General features: G+C 47.6%; 1 protein-coding gene across 1 annotated transcript in view; it reads right to left on the bottom strand.

The window, feature by feature from the left end:
- DHX29 (DExH-box helicase 29) overlaps window positions 1–15,986 on the bottom strand; it is a 226,813-nt gene that overhangs the window by 27,446 nt on the left and 183,381 nt on the right. The window contains exon 24 of the mRNA XM_029577204.1: window positions 3,475–3,789. Coding sequence (XP_029433064.1) covers window positions 3,475–3,789 — 315 coding nt within the window. The remainder of the gene's footprint in view (window positions 1–3,474; window positions 3,790–15,986) is intronic.

The raw sequence follows: 15,986 nt of genomic DNA, 5'->3' as shown, positions 1-15,986 counted from the left end.
CTTCTCCAAGATTATTAAGGTATCTTCTTGAGGTATTGAAGTATACAAGGATTTAATGTCCATGGTCACTAAAAGCACTGGTTCTTCTATTTGGAGCTCTTGTAATTTGGACAGCATATGTTTAGTGTCCTTACAATAAGATGTTGCACTCTTCACCATGGGATTTTGTATTTGGCACGCAGATGAAATGGGTCTCCAGGAGTTCTTTCGGTGGTTGAATACATTGGACGAGCACTTACAGTTCACTATCACTTTTGACCGTGCTGACATTAATTTTTTGGACATTGCTATTAAGTATGAGAATGGTAGTTTCAACACTACACTATATCGCAAGGAATGTGAGAGGAACACTCTCCTTCATTATTCTAGCTTTCATCCACATCATTTGCGACAAAATCTACCGATGGGCCAATTTTTGAGGCTGCGTAGGATTTGCAGTACTAAAACTGAATATATAGCACAAGCTGCATTGCTCAAATTACGATTGTTGGAACGGGGGTATCCAGTGAAATATATCAAGAAAGCATATAAGAGAGCATATAATGCGGAACGTCAGTGGTTGTTACTCGATACCCCGAAGGATAGCGAGGATAATCGTATAGTGTGCACATTACCATATTCGAATCAGAGCAGTGCAATTTCCAAAATATTATATCAACATTGGTCGGTGTTGAAAATACACAGTATTTTCAGAACGTCCCCTTTGATCACTTACAGTAGAGGCAAGAATGTGGGAGATCTGGTTATGCATTCCTTTATGTCATCAGTTATATCCAGTAATACCATCCAACAGAAAGGACACTGGGCTTGTAAACATTGCTCCATATGCAGTCAGGCCATTGAAGGTGACAAATGGGTAGACAAAAATGGACTAGTGCATAAAGCACGACAGTATTCATCATGTGACACTTCGAGGGTAATATATATTGTAGTGTGCCCTTGCAACTTGCATTACATCGGACGCACGAAGCGGCAAATACGGGTTAGATTAATAGAACATCGCAGTTGCATTAACACGGGTAAAATGTTAGCCCCTATGGTGGCTCATTGCTCAGAACAACAGCACACTTTTCAACAACTTAAGTGGCGAGTACTAGATGTTATTGCAGATAATATGCGAGGGGGTGATCCTAACTTTGTATTAAATTTAAGGGAACAACAATGGATTTTCCGTATGAGTACAGTCACGCCCTTAGGACTTAACGGCATCATTGATTGGTATTCCTTGTAACACCAGTTAACAGGCAAGGGATTGATAAGGGGTCTTGAGAATGCGAGGGTAAGTCGTCAGTAAATGGGGATTCCGACACCAGAAGTGACGTAGATGGTATGCAAGGATCAGGGGCTTTAAAATGGAGGCGGGAAATGCAAACCGGAAGAGAAGTATGAAAAAACGCCGAGAGCCATGTTGATGCAGTAACGAGTGAGTAGCTGATACATTGTTGTGTTTGAGAGATAATATCATTAACTGCAGTGACTTAATTCTTTTTGTGGCGCAGATTTTGCCCTTGAGGAAGGACGACACCGTCCGAAACCTGTACAGCGTTGGGCACAGACTCAGTAATGTGGTATCGGTCACATTGCTGGATTATCCGATTGGAGTAATTTGGGCAGAAGTTGTGATTGTGCAACTAAAAGCTAAGTACCAAAGCACTGAGTATTAAGAACTAAGAAGATAGAATACGCTTGGTTAAAGGTGTTAATAGCACAGTGGACATTTTAAGTATTTTAAATACACGGAGCACTACAGCACTATAAAATCCTTAAAAAAAGTATTACGGACTGACCTATGATTAAACATAAGGCAGAGTGATTGACAGGCATGGATTGCCACACAATGACGCCTATTATGATGGTCTATTAGGAATGCGCAAGATAAATTGTTTACATTAAGAGGTGTGGGGATTGAGAGTTATCCACACAGTCTTTAAGTAATTACATTTCAAATTAATAGGGAAAAAAGTTATTACTTAAAGATGCAGAAAATATTTTGAGCAGGCTCCAACTCCTCCACCTGCCAGTATCTCTCCCCTCCACCTCTAGGCTCAACCCCTTCCACTGTATTGCCAGTCCCAGAGTTTGACCCCGTTCTCAGTACTGCCCCACACACAGGCTCCCTGTCCCTCCCTCTCTCACACACATGCTCCCTCTAATACACATACACACACCCTCATACAGGCTCCCTCACTCTCTCGCACACACTCACCTCCTTTTTCATACATACGAGCTCCCAATCTCTCACACACATACACACTCCTTCACAATCTCCTCATATAGGCTCCTTCTCTCTGAAACCCACACTCAAGCATCACCCCCTCTCTCACACACTCCTGCTCTCTCTCATCCTCCCCTCCCCCACACCAATCCCCTCATAAACCCACACTCAAGCAACCCCCGCCCTGCTCTCTTACCTCTCATGCTCTCACACCCTCCCCCTCATATAGGTTCCCTCTCTGAAATTCACACATCCCCCCTTACCTCCCATGCTCTCTTACACCCTCCTGCTCTCTCACCCTCCCCCCCCCCCCACCCCCCCCCCCCTTCATATAGGCTCCCTCTCTCTGAAACCCACACTCAAGCATTCCCCCCCCCCCCCGTTCTTACCTCCCATGCTTTCTCTCACCCTCCCCTCCCCTCCCCCCCACCCCACACACACACATTCTCTCTCACCGGGGCCTTCCATCTTTGCCGCAAGCGAAGCACACTGTTCGTGGCACTCGGGGGTCTTCCTTCTTTACCGTGAACAGAGCGCGTCTCGCGGCACACGCGGGACGTGCTCCATTCGTGGCATGCCGGTTGTCTCCTCTGCTATTTTCCGCACAGAATTTGGCAATTCTGCGCAGGGGGGGAATTCTGCGCAAATTCTGCACTCCACAGTAGCGCAGAATTCCCCCAGGACTAGGACATGTAAGCATATGCACAAATTATGAGGAAAACATTCTGCGCTAAGGTCTGAAGCAGAGCACCAAACTAGCATTACTAAGCTCTGAAGTGTTTGAGGAACACACTGATTTCTACTCACTTCCACTGCTCAATACAAACTAAGAAACAATTTTAAAAGCCCTTAGATTTCCACTTAGGGTGATAGTGGCAGTGGATGTAAACATTGCACTGTACCACTCTATAAAGTTTTAGTTTTTGCCAGTCAGGTTGTGTCTCCATGAAGCAAATCTTGGCTCTCCTCTCACCCAGACTGACCCAAGGAGCCAGAGTTTGAACCAGAGATCAAACTCATTTCCATTTGACAGTGAGTTGCCAAATTTTTACTAGAGGTCTGAATTTGATAGCTTTGCTAAACGAGATCTTTTTTCAGAACTTGCAAACAAATGCTAAACTTGGATCTGTATTACATCTTAGTAACTCAGAAGCTCATAAGATACCTTTACTGTTAATGGTTTCAGTTTGCTTTCACTCACTTTCTGTTTATATTGTCTTCTTTAATAGGTTTTACTAATATTGCTGGAGCTGACTCACCTTCTCCTGGTAAAGTAGCCAGCCATAAGTCTGCAAATCTCTGTTCACGGAGGAAAGGTGCACTTGAGCTTTTCCTTGTGCTGTTTCGACCACACATGCCAGTTTCTCTGTGATATCTACAGACTGAGCATAAAGGATCTTTCCTACATTATCGTACAGACCAGCAGTGAGGACAGCTTTGAGCAGAGCGATTTCCTGAAGGGAAAGGGGCCGCCTGTCTCCAGTCCCGTGGAGTCCATTAGGTGTTTTAGGCGATACGCTGGAGGATTCAAATCCTGCAGACCTGACCAGCTTTATTAACTCCTGCTTCACATCCTGAAAATTATTTTAATTAAAAAAAGATGACTGCATTATTTAAATACACTGATTTTCATTAAAATACAGACTAACACCGTGCACCAAAGTCACAAAACTGTCTTTTCAAAAGCAAAATAATTATATATATGCAAAAGCCCCCAAAAAGGTGAAATTACTTTTTACCTGAAAATTTCCTTTCCTCCAAGTAAGGCAAGCCAGTCCACACCAGTAGGTTGTGCACTCCAACCAGCAGGTGGGGACGGAGAACAAAGACTTACTGACATCACCATCATATAGCTCTGCTCAGGCACCAGCCAGCCAGTATTTCTCCAAAAGCAAACTGTGGACACGAACTACAAAACATTAACAAAATCATCGCATCCTACAACACTATTCAGCTTAACCTTGTGGATTCTTTTCTTTTAATTTTTTTTTTTTAATAACAGTGGAAACAATGGACTCAGCTCCGCCAACAATAGGACAATCAGAGTATCTTTGAAGAAGAACAGAACTCACTTACCCAATTTGTGGGAGTCCAGTTGCATGAAAGATCCTGGAACCTCATTCCTTTCTGGATAACGTTCTAGCAACACAGAAAAAAGTCGGCCACCTCAAGGCGGCCCCGGGCGGGAAGGTGGACTGACTTGCCTTACTTCAAGTAAAGGAAATTATCAGGAAAGAAGTAATTTCACCTTCCTCTTCATCAAGACAAGCCAGTCCACACCAGTGGGATGTAGCAAAGCTACTTCCACCAAAGGGCGGGAGGCTGTCTGAGGCCCAAGCAGCACTGCTGTAGCAAAGGCATAATCCTCCCGTGTCGCCACATCCAATCGATAATACCTGACAAAATGTAAGACAATCACATTGCCGCTCTACAAATCTCTGCCGGAGAAAGAAAATGCATTTCTGCCCAGAAAAACGCCTAAGTCCGGATCAAATGTGCTCTGACTTGTCTCAGAAAAGGCTTCCCAGAATCCACATAGGCTGCTGACACTACTTCCTTAATCCGATAAGCTACTGTGCCCTGAGAAGCTGCCTCCCCCCCTTCTTCATCCCCGGTGAACAAAAATCATATCCGATTTCCGAAACTCATCGAGTTATCTAGAGGTTACCAACAAGTGTCACTGCACGTTCAATGGCCGCAGTTTCCTGTATTCCTGACCAATCACATCTTTATCCAAGGATGGCAACGTAACTGACTGGTTTAAGTGAAAGCAGAGTTGCTTACCTCTAACAGGTATTCTCCTAGGACAGCAGGATGCTAGTCCTCACACATGGGTGGCATGGAAAACTTATGCCACAGTTTCTGGAACTTTGACTGTGCATACTGAGCACGTCCATGCTGGGTCCCTCTTCAGTCTCGTAACATAGAATTATGATTAAAATAAAAAACAGGAGAAACTCAACTCTGCAGGGTGGCGGGCTGATTTCGTGAAGACTAACATCCTGTGGTTCTAGGAGAACACCTGTTACAGGTAACCAACTCTGTTTTCTCCTAGGACAAGCAGGATGGTAGTCCTCACATGGGTGAATCCCTAGCTACAGGGTGCTCCCCAACACAAAAGGGGACCAACAAGCACCAACCAGGTGCCAACGGGCACAACAACCACAGTGCTATTGATAACAGAGGGGGAGACAGCCTGAACCCAAACAATGGGCCCTAGGCATGGAGAATTGGGTTCTACACCTCAAAGAGATTACGAAGGATAGACTGGACGAACCTACTGTCATGTTGGCCATCCCTATCCAGACAGTAGTGAAATGTGAATGTGTGGTGAAAACTCCACGTTGCAGCCTTGCAAATCTCCTCCATGGGAACTGCTAGCAAGTGGGCCACTGGTGTTGCCATGGTTCTGACAGAATGAGCCTTGTCATGAACTCCAAAATGCAGATCCACTTGGGCATAACAGAAGGAGATGAAGTCTGCTAGCCAACTGTATAGTGTCTGTTTGGCAACAGCAATTCTCAACCTATTCCTATCAAAAGAAATAAAAAGTTGGGTGGACTGTCTATGGGCTTCTGTCCGCTCCATATAGAAGGCTAAGGCTCTCTTGCAATCCAAACCGTGCAGTGCAGTGCTTGTTTGCCTTGGTGCAAATGGGGCCTGAGAAAGGATGTCGGCAGGACAATTGACTGGTTAAGATGGAAATCTGTCACTACCTTAGGCAGGAACTTAGAGTGCACATGCAAGACCACCCTGTCATTATGACACGGTATAAGGTGGATAAGTCACTAAGGCCTGGAGCTTGCTGACCCTGTGCGCTGAAGTGACCGCCACCAAAAATATGACCTTCCAGGTCAGGTACTTCAGGTCACAGGAGCACAGCAGCTCAAAAGGAGCTTTCATCAACTGAACTAGCACCACACTGAGGTCCCAAGACACAGCAGGAAGCCTTAGGGGAAGCTTCAATTGAAGCAGGCCACACATTTAGCGTACAACTATAGGCTGTATAGAGATAGGCGTACCATCTACACTTTGGCGGTATGCGCCATTTGTACTGAGATGAACTCTAATGGATTTGGTCTTCAAGCCAGCCTCCAATAGGTGGAGTTAGTCAAGCAATTTTTGTCTGGTGCAGGAGAACAGATTTAGGGCCTTCTGTTCACACCTCACGGAAAACATCCTCCCCTTCAGTCCATAGGACTATCTAGTGAAAGGCTTTCTGGAAGCTACCAGGACCCAAGACACATCCTCAGAGAGACTGAGTGGCTTCAGAATTAACCTCTCAATATTCAAGCTGTGAGTGACAGAGCCTGGAGATTGGGATGATGCAGCCTGCCCTGATCTTGCGTGATGAGATCTGGAGAAGTTCCCAGATTGATCGGTCTCCTGATGGACAACTCCCGAAGGAGTGGAACCAGATCTGTCTTGGCCAATGAGGGGCTATGAAGATCATAATCCCTCAGTTCTTGTGAAGCTTCAAGACAGTCATCACCAGAGGAGAGTCATAACCAGAGGAATTGAAGGATACGCATACAGAACACCCTTGCCCCAATGATGGGCAAAGGCATCAGAGGCTGGTTCGCTGTCTGACCTGTACAGGGAGCAGAACTGAGTCACCTTCCTCTTGCAGGGGGACGTGAACAAGTCCACATTTGGGTTTCCCCAGAAGCGGAAGATCTGTTCGCTACCCCCTGGTCCAGAGACCATTTGTGGGGTCTGAAGACACGACTCAGTCTGTCTGCGATCACAAACACCGTTCTGGCCAAATTCATGGCTTTGAGTCATATCCTGTGGGACAGGCCCCAGGACCAGATCTGGACCGCTTCCTGTACCTCCCTGCTTGTTGACACACCCCATTGCTACTTGCTTGTCTGTTTGGATCAGGACAATTTTGTTGGACAGCTGATCTCTGAAAGCCCACAGCACATACCTGATTGCCCCAAGCTCCAACAAGTTGATTTAACTTCGTGCTTCCTGGGTGGACTATAAGCCCTGGGTGCAGAGTCCCTTTTCATGAGCTCTCCACCCTAGGGAAGGCGCATCTGTGGGTTAGGAGAATTTAGGTACGGGGATTTTGGAAAGATATTCCCAAATTCGAGAGAATCTGCCACCAGGACAAAGAGTCCCAGAAAGACAGAGTGATTCGGATGCGAGTCTGGAGAGACTGAGTGGCCTGGCACCACTGCAACCTCAGGGTCCATTGGGCTCTGCGCATGTGTGTGTGCCAAGGGAGTAACATGGACAGTTGTGGCCATGTATCCCAACAGCCTTAACATGTGCCAAGCTGAAACCTTCTGGCTCTATTGAATCACCGTCGTTATGGATGCCAAGGTGACTGTCCTGGATCGCGGCAGGAAGGCTCTTGCCTGAGCTGTGTCTAGCAGGGCTCCTATGAAGTCCAATTGAGGTGACAGGCTGAGGTGGGACTTTGGGTAGTTGATGATGAGCCCTAGTGACTCCAACACCCGGATAGTCAAACGTATGGACCAATTGGCTCCTGCCTGAGAGGCGCTCTTGACCAGCCAATCATCTAAGTAAGAGAAAATATGAACTCCCAGCCTGCAGAAGTACATCCCCACCACAGCCAGGTATTTTGTGAAGACATGTGGGGCTGATGCTAGTCCAAACGGCAACACTTTGTACTGGAAGTGCTGTTTTCCCACCACAAATCCGAGATACTTCCTGTGATTTGGGAAGATCTCAATGTGAGTGTATGTGTCCTTTAAATCAAGGGAGCATAGCCAGTCCTCTTTTTGCAGGAGGGGAATCAGGGAGCCCAGAGAAACCATCTTGAACATTCCTTTTTTATAAACTTGTTCAAGATCCTCAGTTCTAGGATGGGACAGAGTCCCCCTGTTCTCTTTGGAATCAGGTTGAATCAGGAGTAGAATCCCTACCCTCTTTGCCTTGGTGGGACATGTTTGACCGCTCCGGCCGTTAAGAGGGTGGAGAGCTGCCTTAACATTACCTCCTGATGCACTATTGGCCCTCAAAATGGGGACGGAGGACAATTTAGCAGGATACCCAATAGGTTCAATTGGAGCCCTTGATGGACAATGGACAGAACCCACTGGTTCGATGTTATACCGGGCCACCGAACAGCAAAGAAGCACAGCCTGTCCAGCGTCTTGGGTACAGGTGGCTGGCTCATGCTCCCTATGATCCAGTCAAAACCCCGTCCCTGGATTTGGCTGGGGCGCAGGAGCTCTCTGCTGCCTGGGATGGCCGTGGAAGCTCACTTTATTCGAACAGGAGCGAGGGACCACAGGTTAGTACTTCCTCTGGTGGTAGAAAGACTTCCTCTGACCCTACCTCGCAGACCTCCTGGCAGAGGAGGGCGGGTCTGAAGTACAAGCGGAGAGTTGCTAGACTGTCTCATGGTGATCCCACAACTGGGCCATAAAGTCCCTCACCTTATCTCCAAAGAGATTCTCCCCTATACATGGCAAGTCAGCGAGTCTTTCCTATACCTCCAGTTGGAGATCCAAGACCCACAGCCATGCCATTCTGTGGGTGCTGATACCCGCTGCAGAGACTCTTGATACCATCTTGAAAACATCGTAGGTTGAACAAACCTCATGTTTTTCACATTCCAGGCCCACCCACACCAGTGATGTGATGTGACTGCTGCAACTGAGGCAGTCACTCGGCCACCTCCTGCACTTGCTTCCAGAGTGTGCGCAAGTATTGTCTCATGTAGAGCTGGTAAAAGGTAATGTGAGTAAGGAGCATAGCCCCCTGAAATACTTTCCTCCCAAGAGTGTCCATTGCTCTGTTATCCTTCCCTGGGGGTCCGAGAGCACTTGGCCTTCTTGAGAGATGTGACTACCACCGATTGGTGTGACAGCTGATGCTTCCCAAATATGGTAGCCTGTTGGATAGGGTAAACTCCATCCGCCTTCCTCTTTAAGGGAGGTACTGTGAGGGGAGTGTTCCCAGATCCTCTTTAAGGGAGGTACCGTGAGGGGGTGTTCCCAGATCCTCAGCAGCAACTCCTTAAAGATCTCTTGCACCGGGACCGCCACGATCGCTTTAGGAGCCTTCACGAACTGGAGGATTTCCAGCATCATGTGCCTGGCATCCTTCTCTGTCATCAACTGAAAGGGGATGGCCTTGGCCATCGCCCGCACAAAACCTGCAAAGCTCAAGTCCTCCAGTGGAGACTTCCTTCATTACTCTGGAGGAGACAGCTCTGAAGGGAGACCATCCAAGCTCTTAGAGGAGGATTCTGCAGTGTCGTCCCCCCAGAAGTCATACGGACCCTCATCCTCACTGTAATCGACAGAGGATGGGGCTCTAGGTGCTTGGCCTTTGTCCAGAGGCATGGACACTGTTGGCTCCAGCCCCGGCCTGGCAAAGCTGGATGGGGAGTTGCAGGCCTCGATGGAGCTTCCTCCTTGGAGGAACCAGCAATGAGCACTGTTGGGGCAAACATCGGTGCCCTGCCGGGCATTGATGGCATCCCAGGAACAGATGTCAACTGGGGCGGTAACACACCGATAAGCCGATTGAGCTGTTCCAGCAGTGGTTCCAGCAGGGAAAGCGCGGGCATCTGCGCTCCAACTCCTCCTCAAAAGTTGCCAAAGCCAACACCGACAGGGAAGCAAGAGGGGGGAGGCCAGATCTTCCTCAGATCCCCGAGGTGGATTGGTGATTGGCACTGGGACTGGTGGAAGCACCGAAAAACCTGACTGAGGAGTCTAAGGGAGGGACCTGGCATTGATGAAACATGCAAAAATCTGAAAAATAATTGGCGAAAAGTTTCAGGCAATTTCCTGAAGAAAAGCCAAGAGCTCACATAACTGCGAGGTGAAAGCTCTGCGAAAAAGAGACTGAAGAGAGACTCCGTGTGGACGAGTGGTATAGGGCATGCTGGGCTTGCTCAGTGTGCACAGTCAAAGGTCCAGAAAATCTGACATACGTTTTACATGCTGGATGATGTCACCCATGTGTGAGGACTACCATCCTGCTTGTCCTAGAAGAAACTCCAAAACCACCTTTGGAAGAAAGGCAGGTACCGTCTGAATCTTCACCTTATCTGGAGTGATAATCCAAAAAAGATCTCTGCACGACAAGGCTTGGAATTAGGAAATCCACCTTGCAGAACAAATAGCAACCAAAAACACAGTCTTCAGAGTCAGTAACCACAAGGAAATAACCCTGAGAGGACGAAAAGTTGAACTCACAAGAAAGAAGAAAACCAGATTCAAATCCCACAAGGGCACCAGGAAACACAAGGGAGGTCCAAGGTGTTCTACTCCCCTCAAGAACCTAGATACATCTGGGTGAGAGGAGAGCGGTTTCTCCTGCATGCGGCCCCAATAACTCGCTATAGCAGCCACCTGCACCTTCAGCATGTTCAAGGTTATTCCCTTACTCAGACCTTCTTGTAAAAATTACAAGATTAAGGGAACAGGTGCTGAAGTGGGCAAAGAATGGAGAAATTACTTACCTGATAATTTCGTTTTCCTTAGTGTAGACAGACGGACTCACGACCAATGGGTTTTGTGCTCCCCTGCTAGCAGATGGAGATGGAGTCAGATTTCAAAACTGACGTCACCCTAGGTATACCCCTGCATAGACTTCAGCCATTCAGTATTTCTCCATCTCCTAGCAGATGTGAACTGTGTGTTCCTATCGGGAACACAATACTCCTTAGAATTGGAAAAATTTACCTCTAAATTGGAGAAATATCGAGCCCCGCTCTCCTGCAGTGATATCAAATGGTCCCTCCCCCAGTTGAGAATTCCTGAGGTGATTTCCGCGATCCCTCAGAGGTGAGCATTGGTCTGGTAGCCGGTTCCCAGTGTGGACTTGCTGCTGAAGCAGTGGAAGGTAGTGGGTGCAGGAAGCTGAGTGCAGCGCTCTCAAAAGTGTTTCCACCACTGCATCTGAGTGACCTCGCTTTAAGAGCCTAGACCTCTCAAAGGTCAAACTGTAAGACAAAACTGACTCAGACTGTCATGAAAAATTGGTCCCTGCAGTAACAACCCCCCAACCAAGAGGAGGAAGTTGTCAAGGGTCCCCCCATCAGAAGACAATTCAGATCCATGTACCATGGCCTGTGTGGCCAACCCGGGGCCACCAGAAGCACCAAGCCTGGATGCCGCGCTATCTTCTGCAACAAACGGCCAATCATGGGCCATATTGGAAACGTGCAGAGTAATTTCTATTGTAGCCATGCCTGGACAAGGACATCCACTCCAAGAGCTTGAACATCCCTTGTACGACTTTAAAATCTCTCCACTTTTGCATTCTTGCGAGTTGCCATTAGATCCAGGAAGGGACACCCACAGCGATCCATGATAAGACGAAATACTTCAGGAGCCAGTTCCCATTCTCCTGGATCCAACTTGTGATGACTGAGATAATCCACCCGCACGTTGTCTACTCCTGCTATATGGTAGGCTGACAGTGTCTGTAAATGAAGTTCTACCCATGGCAGAAGGACGTCCATTTCTGCAGAGACTTGTCGACTTCAAGTCCCTCCTTGGTGGTTTATGTTCGCCATTGCAGTTGTGTTGTCTGGCATAACTTTCACAGCCTTTCTTTCTAACCGGCCGGCGAACTGATGAAAGGCTAGTCGAATCGCCCATGCTTCCAGTCGATTGATGGACCAAGTCACCTCTTCGGGAGTCCAATGCCCTTGTGCCACCAACTCCCAACAGTGTGCTCCCCAGCTCTGGAGACTTGCATATGTGGTGACTACCAACCAGTTGGGAGTCTTCAAATTCATACCTTTTACAAGATGCTCCGTTCTCTACCACCAGAGAATCTTATGCATCACCTCTGGCAGCAAGGCCAGTGTCACATTGTACTCCTGATACTGGGCAATCCATACAGAAAGGAGAGACCACTGCAGAGGACGCATACGAGCATGCGCCCAAGGTACAATCTCTATCGTCACGGCCATAGATCTCAATATCTGCATATACAACTGGCCTGACAGGCCAATTGCCACACACAGGCCCGGACCTGACCCTAGATCTTCTGAATGCGAGACTCCGGGAGAAACACCTTGCCTTGTGACTTGTCGAACCGGACACCCAGATACTCCAGGACCTGAGATGGCTGCAGGCTGCTCTTGGCTAAGTTCACTATCCACCCCAGGTGCTGAAATAACTGAACTACCCTGATGGTCACTACTTGGCTCTCTTCCAATGACTCGGCTCCAATTAGCCAATCATCCAAGTATGGATGAACCTTAAAGTCATCCTTTCTGAAGGCTGCGGCCACGACTACCATCACCTTGAAAAATGTACTGGGTGCCGTGGCCAAGCCTAAGGGCAACGCTTGGAACTGGTAGTACTGACCTAACATTGCAAAGTGCAGATATCGTTGATGCTGCTTGCGAACTGGAATATGAAGGTAAGCTACCAATAAGTCTAGAGAAATGAGAAATTCTTCCTTCTTCACTGCTATGATCACTGATCTTAACATTTCCATCTGAAAATGGATAACCAGGAGGGCCCGACTGACTCTTGAGAGCCAGACCTTCATATGGCATGCTGAGCAGATGCACTGCTCCTCAGATGCCATGTCACACTCTCTCAGCAGGTGAGCCAATCAAAATAGCACCTGCCACGTGGCTTTGCTGCTGAAACTTTGCCTGTCTAAAAGCCCCGCAGCCCTCTGAATTGCCAGTTGTCCGTTGCCTGGTTTGCAAAAGATTGCGCCAGTACCCGCTCTCAGAACTGCTCGATGCGTGTGCTTTTTTTTTTTTAAAATAAAATTTCCACATACAAAACTGAGAAATTACTACTTACCTGATAATTTCCTTTTCTTTAGGTCAGATGAATCCAGAACAGGTGGGTTATGCATGTCTACCAGCAGATGGAGACGGAGCAAACTGACATCACAGTATATACACCCCCCTTCAGTGACATCAGCCCGCCAGTATTCTCTTCAAATGCAACTGTGGACAGACTAGCAAAACTTGATTAAACAGGTAACCCAGGGCTTCCCAAACTTTTATCCAAAGTGACCAAATTTTGGAACATGAAAATTCATATGACCCCAGAGGCATACCTGGGAACTTTGGATTTCCTGTCACCCTGAGATTGTCGAGGATCAGGGTGCTTGTGTGTGTGTGTGGGGGGGGGGTGGGGTGGGGGGGAGGTGATAGCAGCATGCGCATATACTTTCTCTCTCATACATTAGCACATTCACATGTTCACTCACTCACATACATGCTTATTCTCACATACTCATTCATTTCTCTCCCTGGTCCACATACACATGCACACTCACTTCTCTCCTTGTTCCACACATACATGCACTCACTTCTCTCCCTTTTACACACACACACTTACTCTCTTCCAAACACATACATACTCACTTCTCTCCTTCCACACACATGCATGCATTCACTCCTGTTGCCACACACACACAAACTCACTTCTCTTCCTCTTTCATACATATGCATGCACACTCACTCCTCTCCCTTTTCCACATACGCCCATAAATGAATACACTCACACATACAAACACACATTTACTTCTCTCCCTCTTCTACACACTTATGCACTCTCATTCTCTCTTCTCACTTTGATTCTTATTAGCCACAGGAGCCTCCTTTTTCCCCAGGCCCACAAGATGTGCTCCCCTTCCTCCTTCTCCTGCAGTGTCGGGCTGTTCTTCCCTTGTTTTATTTTCAACATGTGGCCTGACATTGTTGCTCCTCTTCCTGCATCTGCAGTTTCTTGTTTCCCACGGGGGAGGACAATGCTCCTGCTCATCTCGCTTTTCACGTCATTTTCCTGAGGCACAGGTACTGACGCTCATCCTTCCTTGAGCGTGCGCTGCTCCAGACCCTTTTTCTTATGGCCTTCTGCAGCAGGACACCTGGAGTTATCGGGTGTGGCCCAGAGACCTGACAATTCATTCAGATTTCCAGAGTCTCCAGGCAAAATCTGGAGAGTTCCTAAGTATGTCCAGAGGAGGACCAAAACAAATTAGCAGTGATGCAATTCCCCTCCATCAATCACTCCTTTTCACCCTTCCTGTACTCCATCTAATGCCCTCTCTTAATCGCCTCCCCTCTCTCAATCTCTGTATCTCTCACTCCCCAGCCCACCCCTTCTCTCTCACCTCTTCCAGTCCTTTTTACATCTCCCAGTTGATTCTCTGTCATCCACTCCCTCTCACATTACCTCCCATTGCCTCCTCCCTCTCATCCTCTCTCTCAGACCTTCCAGCTTCATCTCCCTCCAACCCTTTTTTCACATCTCCATTCCCTCAGTTGATCTTCTGTCATGCCTTCTCTCTCACTTTCTAGAAGTAATCCCTCCCCACCTTATCCAACACAAAAAAACCCTCTTGCCTCTCATCCCTTTCTTCAATAGCCCCTCTTCCAAACATCTCACTGACCAGAATCAATAATAAAATTTTCCTTTGGGCTCTGGGAAAAAGGCGGATGATAATAGTGGGAAGAGAGAGCAGGCTGATGACAGGGGCAACATTTTTCTCTTGGTTGGGTTCAGTGGTTGGTGAAGGGAGGGCAGCAGTAAAAATCTCCACTGGCCATACATACAACCCTCCTCGTCTTTCATGGCTGGTCCCAAGCTGCTGCCGCATGCAAATCACATCAGATCCTGCAGCAGCCCTTATCCCTCCTTGCACAGGGCTTCCTATGTCACTGCATAGCCTATGAGTGTGTGCTTATTTACAGGCCCCATGCTGACTTCCACTACTAATGCTGCTGGCACCTAAAGAGTGCTGTCACTTGAGACACTTGTGACTCCAACTGAAGGATGTATGACCCCATTTGGGGACCCGACCCACAGTTTGGGAAGCCCTGAGGTAACCATTTCAATACTCAGCCAACACACAACACTGAGCTCAGACAAGAATCTATGAACACTAATCTAGGGACTGTATTAACACTTACCAGTAATCCCTATAACATGGAGCCATGCAGGGCAACCATAATTCAACCATTCAGCAGCCAAGGGAGGGAAGCTGGATTCATCTGACTGTCCTAAAGAAAAGGAAATTATTGGGTAAATAGTTTCTCATTTCTTAGCATCCAGTCAGAAGAATCCAGAACAAGTGGGATTTACCCAAGCTACTCCCGAACAGGGCGGGAGGTTGCCCGCAGTCCAGTCAAAACCGCATGTGCAAATATTGCTTCATCCCAGGCTTCCTTCAGATGATAACAACAGGAAAAAGTGTATAACGATGACCACGTTGCAGTTCAGCAAATGTAGACGGGACACAACAATTTCACTTCTGTCCATGACACTGCCTGAGCCCTAGTGGAATGAGCCCTGACCTGACTAGGTAACGGCTTCCCAGCATCAGCGTATGCAGCCGTGACTACCACCTTAATCCAGCGAACTATGGTAGCCCACGAGGCCAGCTCTCCCTGCTTAGTACCACCATGAAGGACAAACAGGCAATCCATCTTCCGTAAAGGCTTAATAACACCCAGATACCTGACAATATCTCTCTTGACATCCAAGGGTCACAACAGATGATACTCCTCTACATCTCTCTCTCTGTCCAGAAACGGCAGGGAGATGGACTGATTCAAGTGAAAGTCAGTGACCACCTTCAGTAAAAAAGAAGGAACAGTACACGCAGCTGTACTGTCCCTGGAGTCACCTGGAGGAATGGCTCCCGGCAAGACAAAGCCTACAGTTCAGAAACCCTACACACAGAACAATTGCCACGTAACCTGACCTTGTGATTACTGACATTGAAAACTAATCGTAGGACCTGCTAAGAAATCCAATACCAAATTAAGATTCCATAAGGGCACCGGAAACTG

This window comes from Rhinatrema bivittatum, chromosome 1 (assembly GCF_901001135.1).
Source record: "Rhinatrema bivittatum chromosome 1, aRhiBiv1.1, whole genome shotgun sequence".
Taxonomy (NCBI): Eukaryota; Metazoa; Chordata; class Amphibia; order Gymnophiona; family Rhinatrematidae; genus Rhinatrema; species Rhinatrema bivittatum.
Note: the sequence above shows the minus strand (reverse complement) of the source record. Positions and strands in the feature narration are given on the sequence as shown.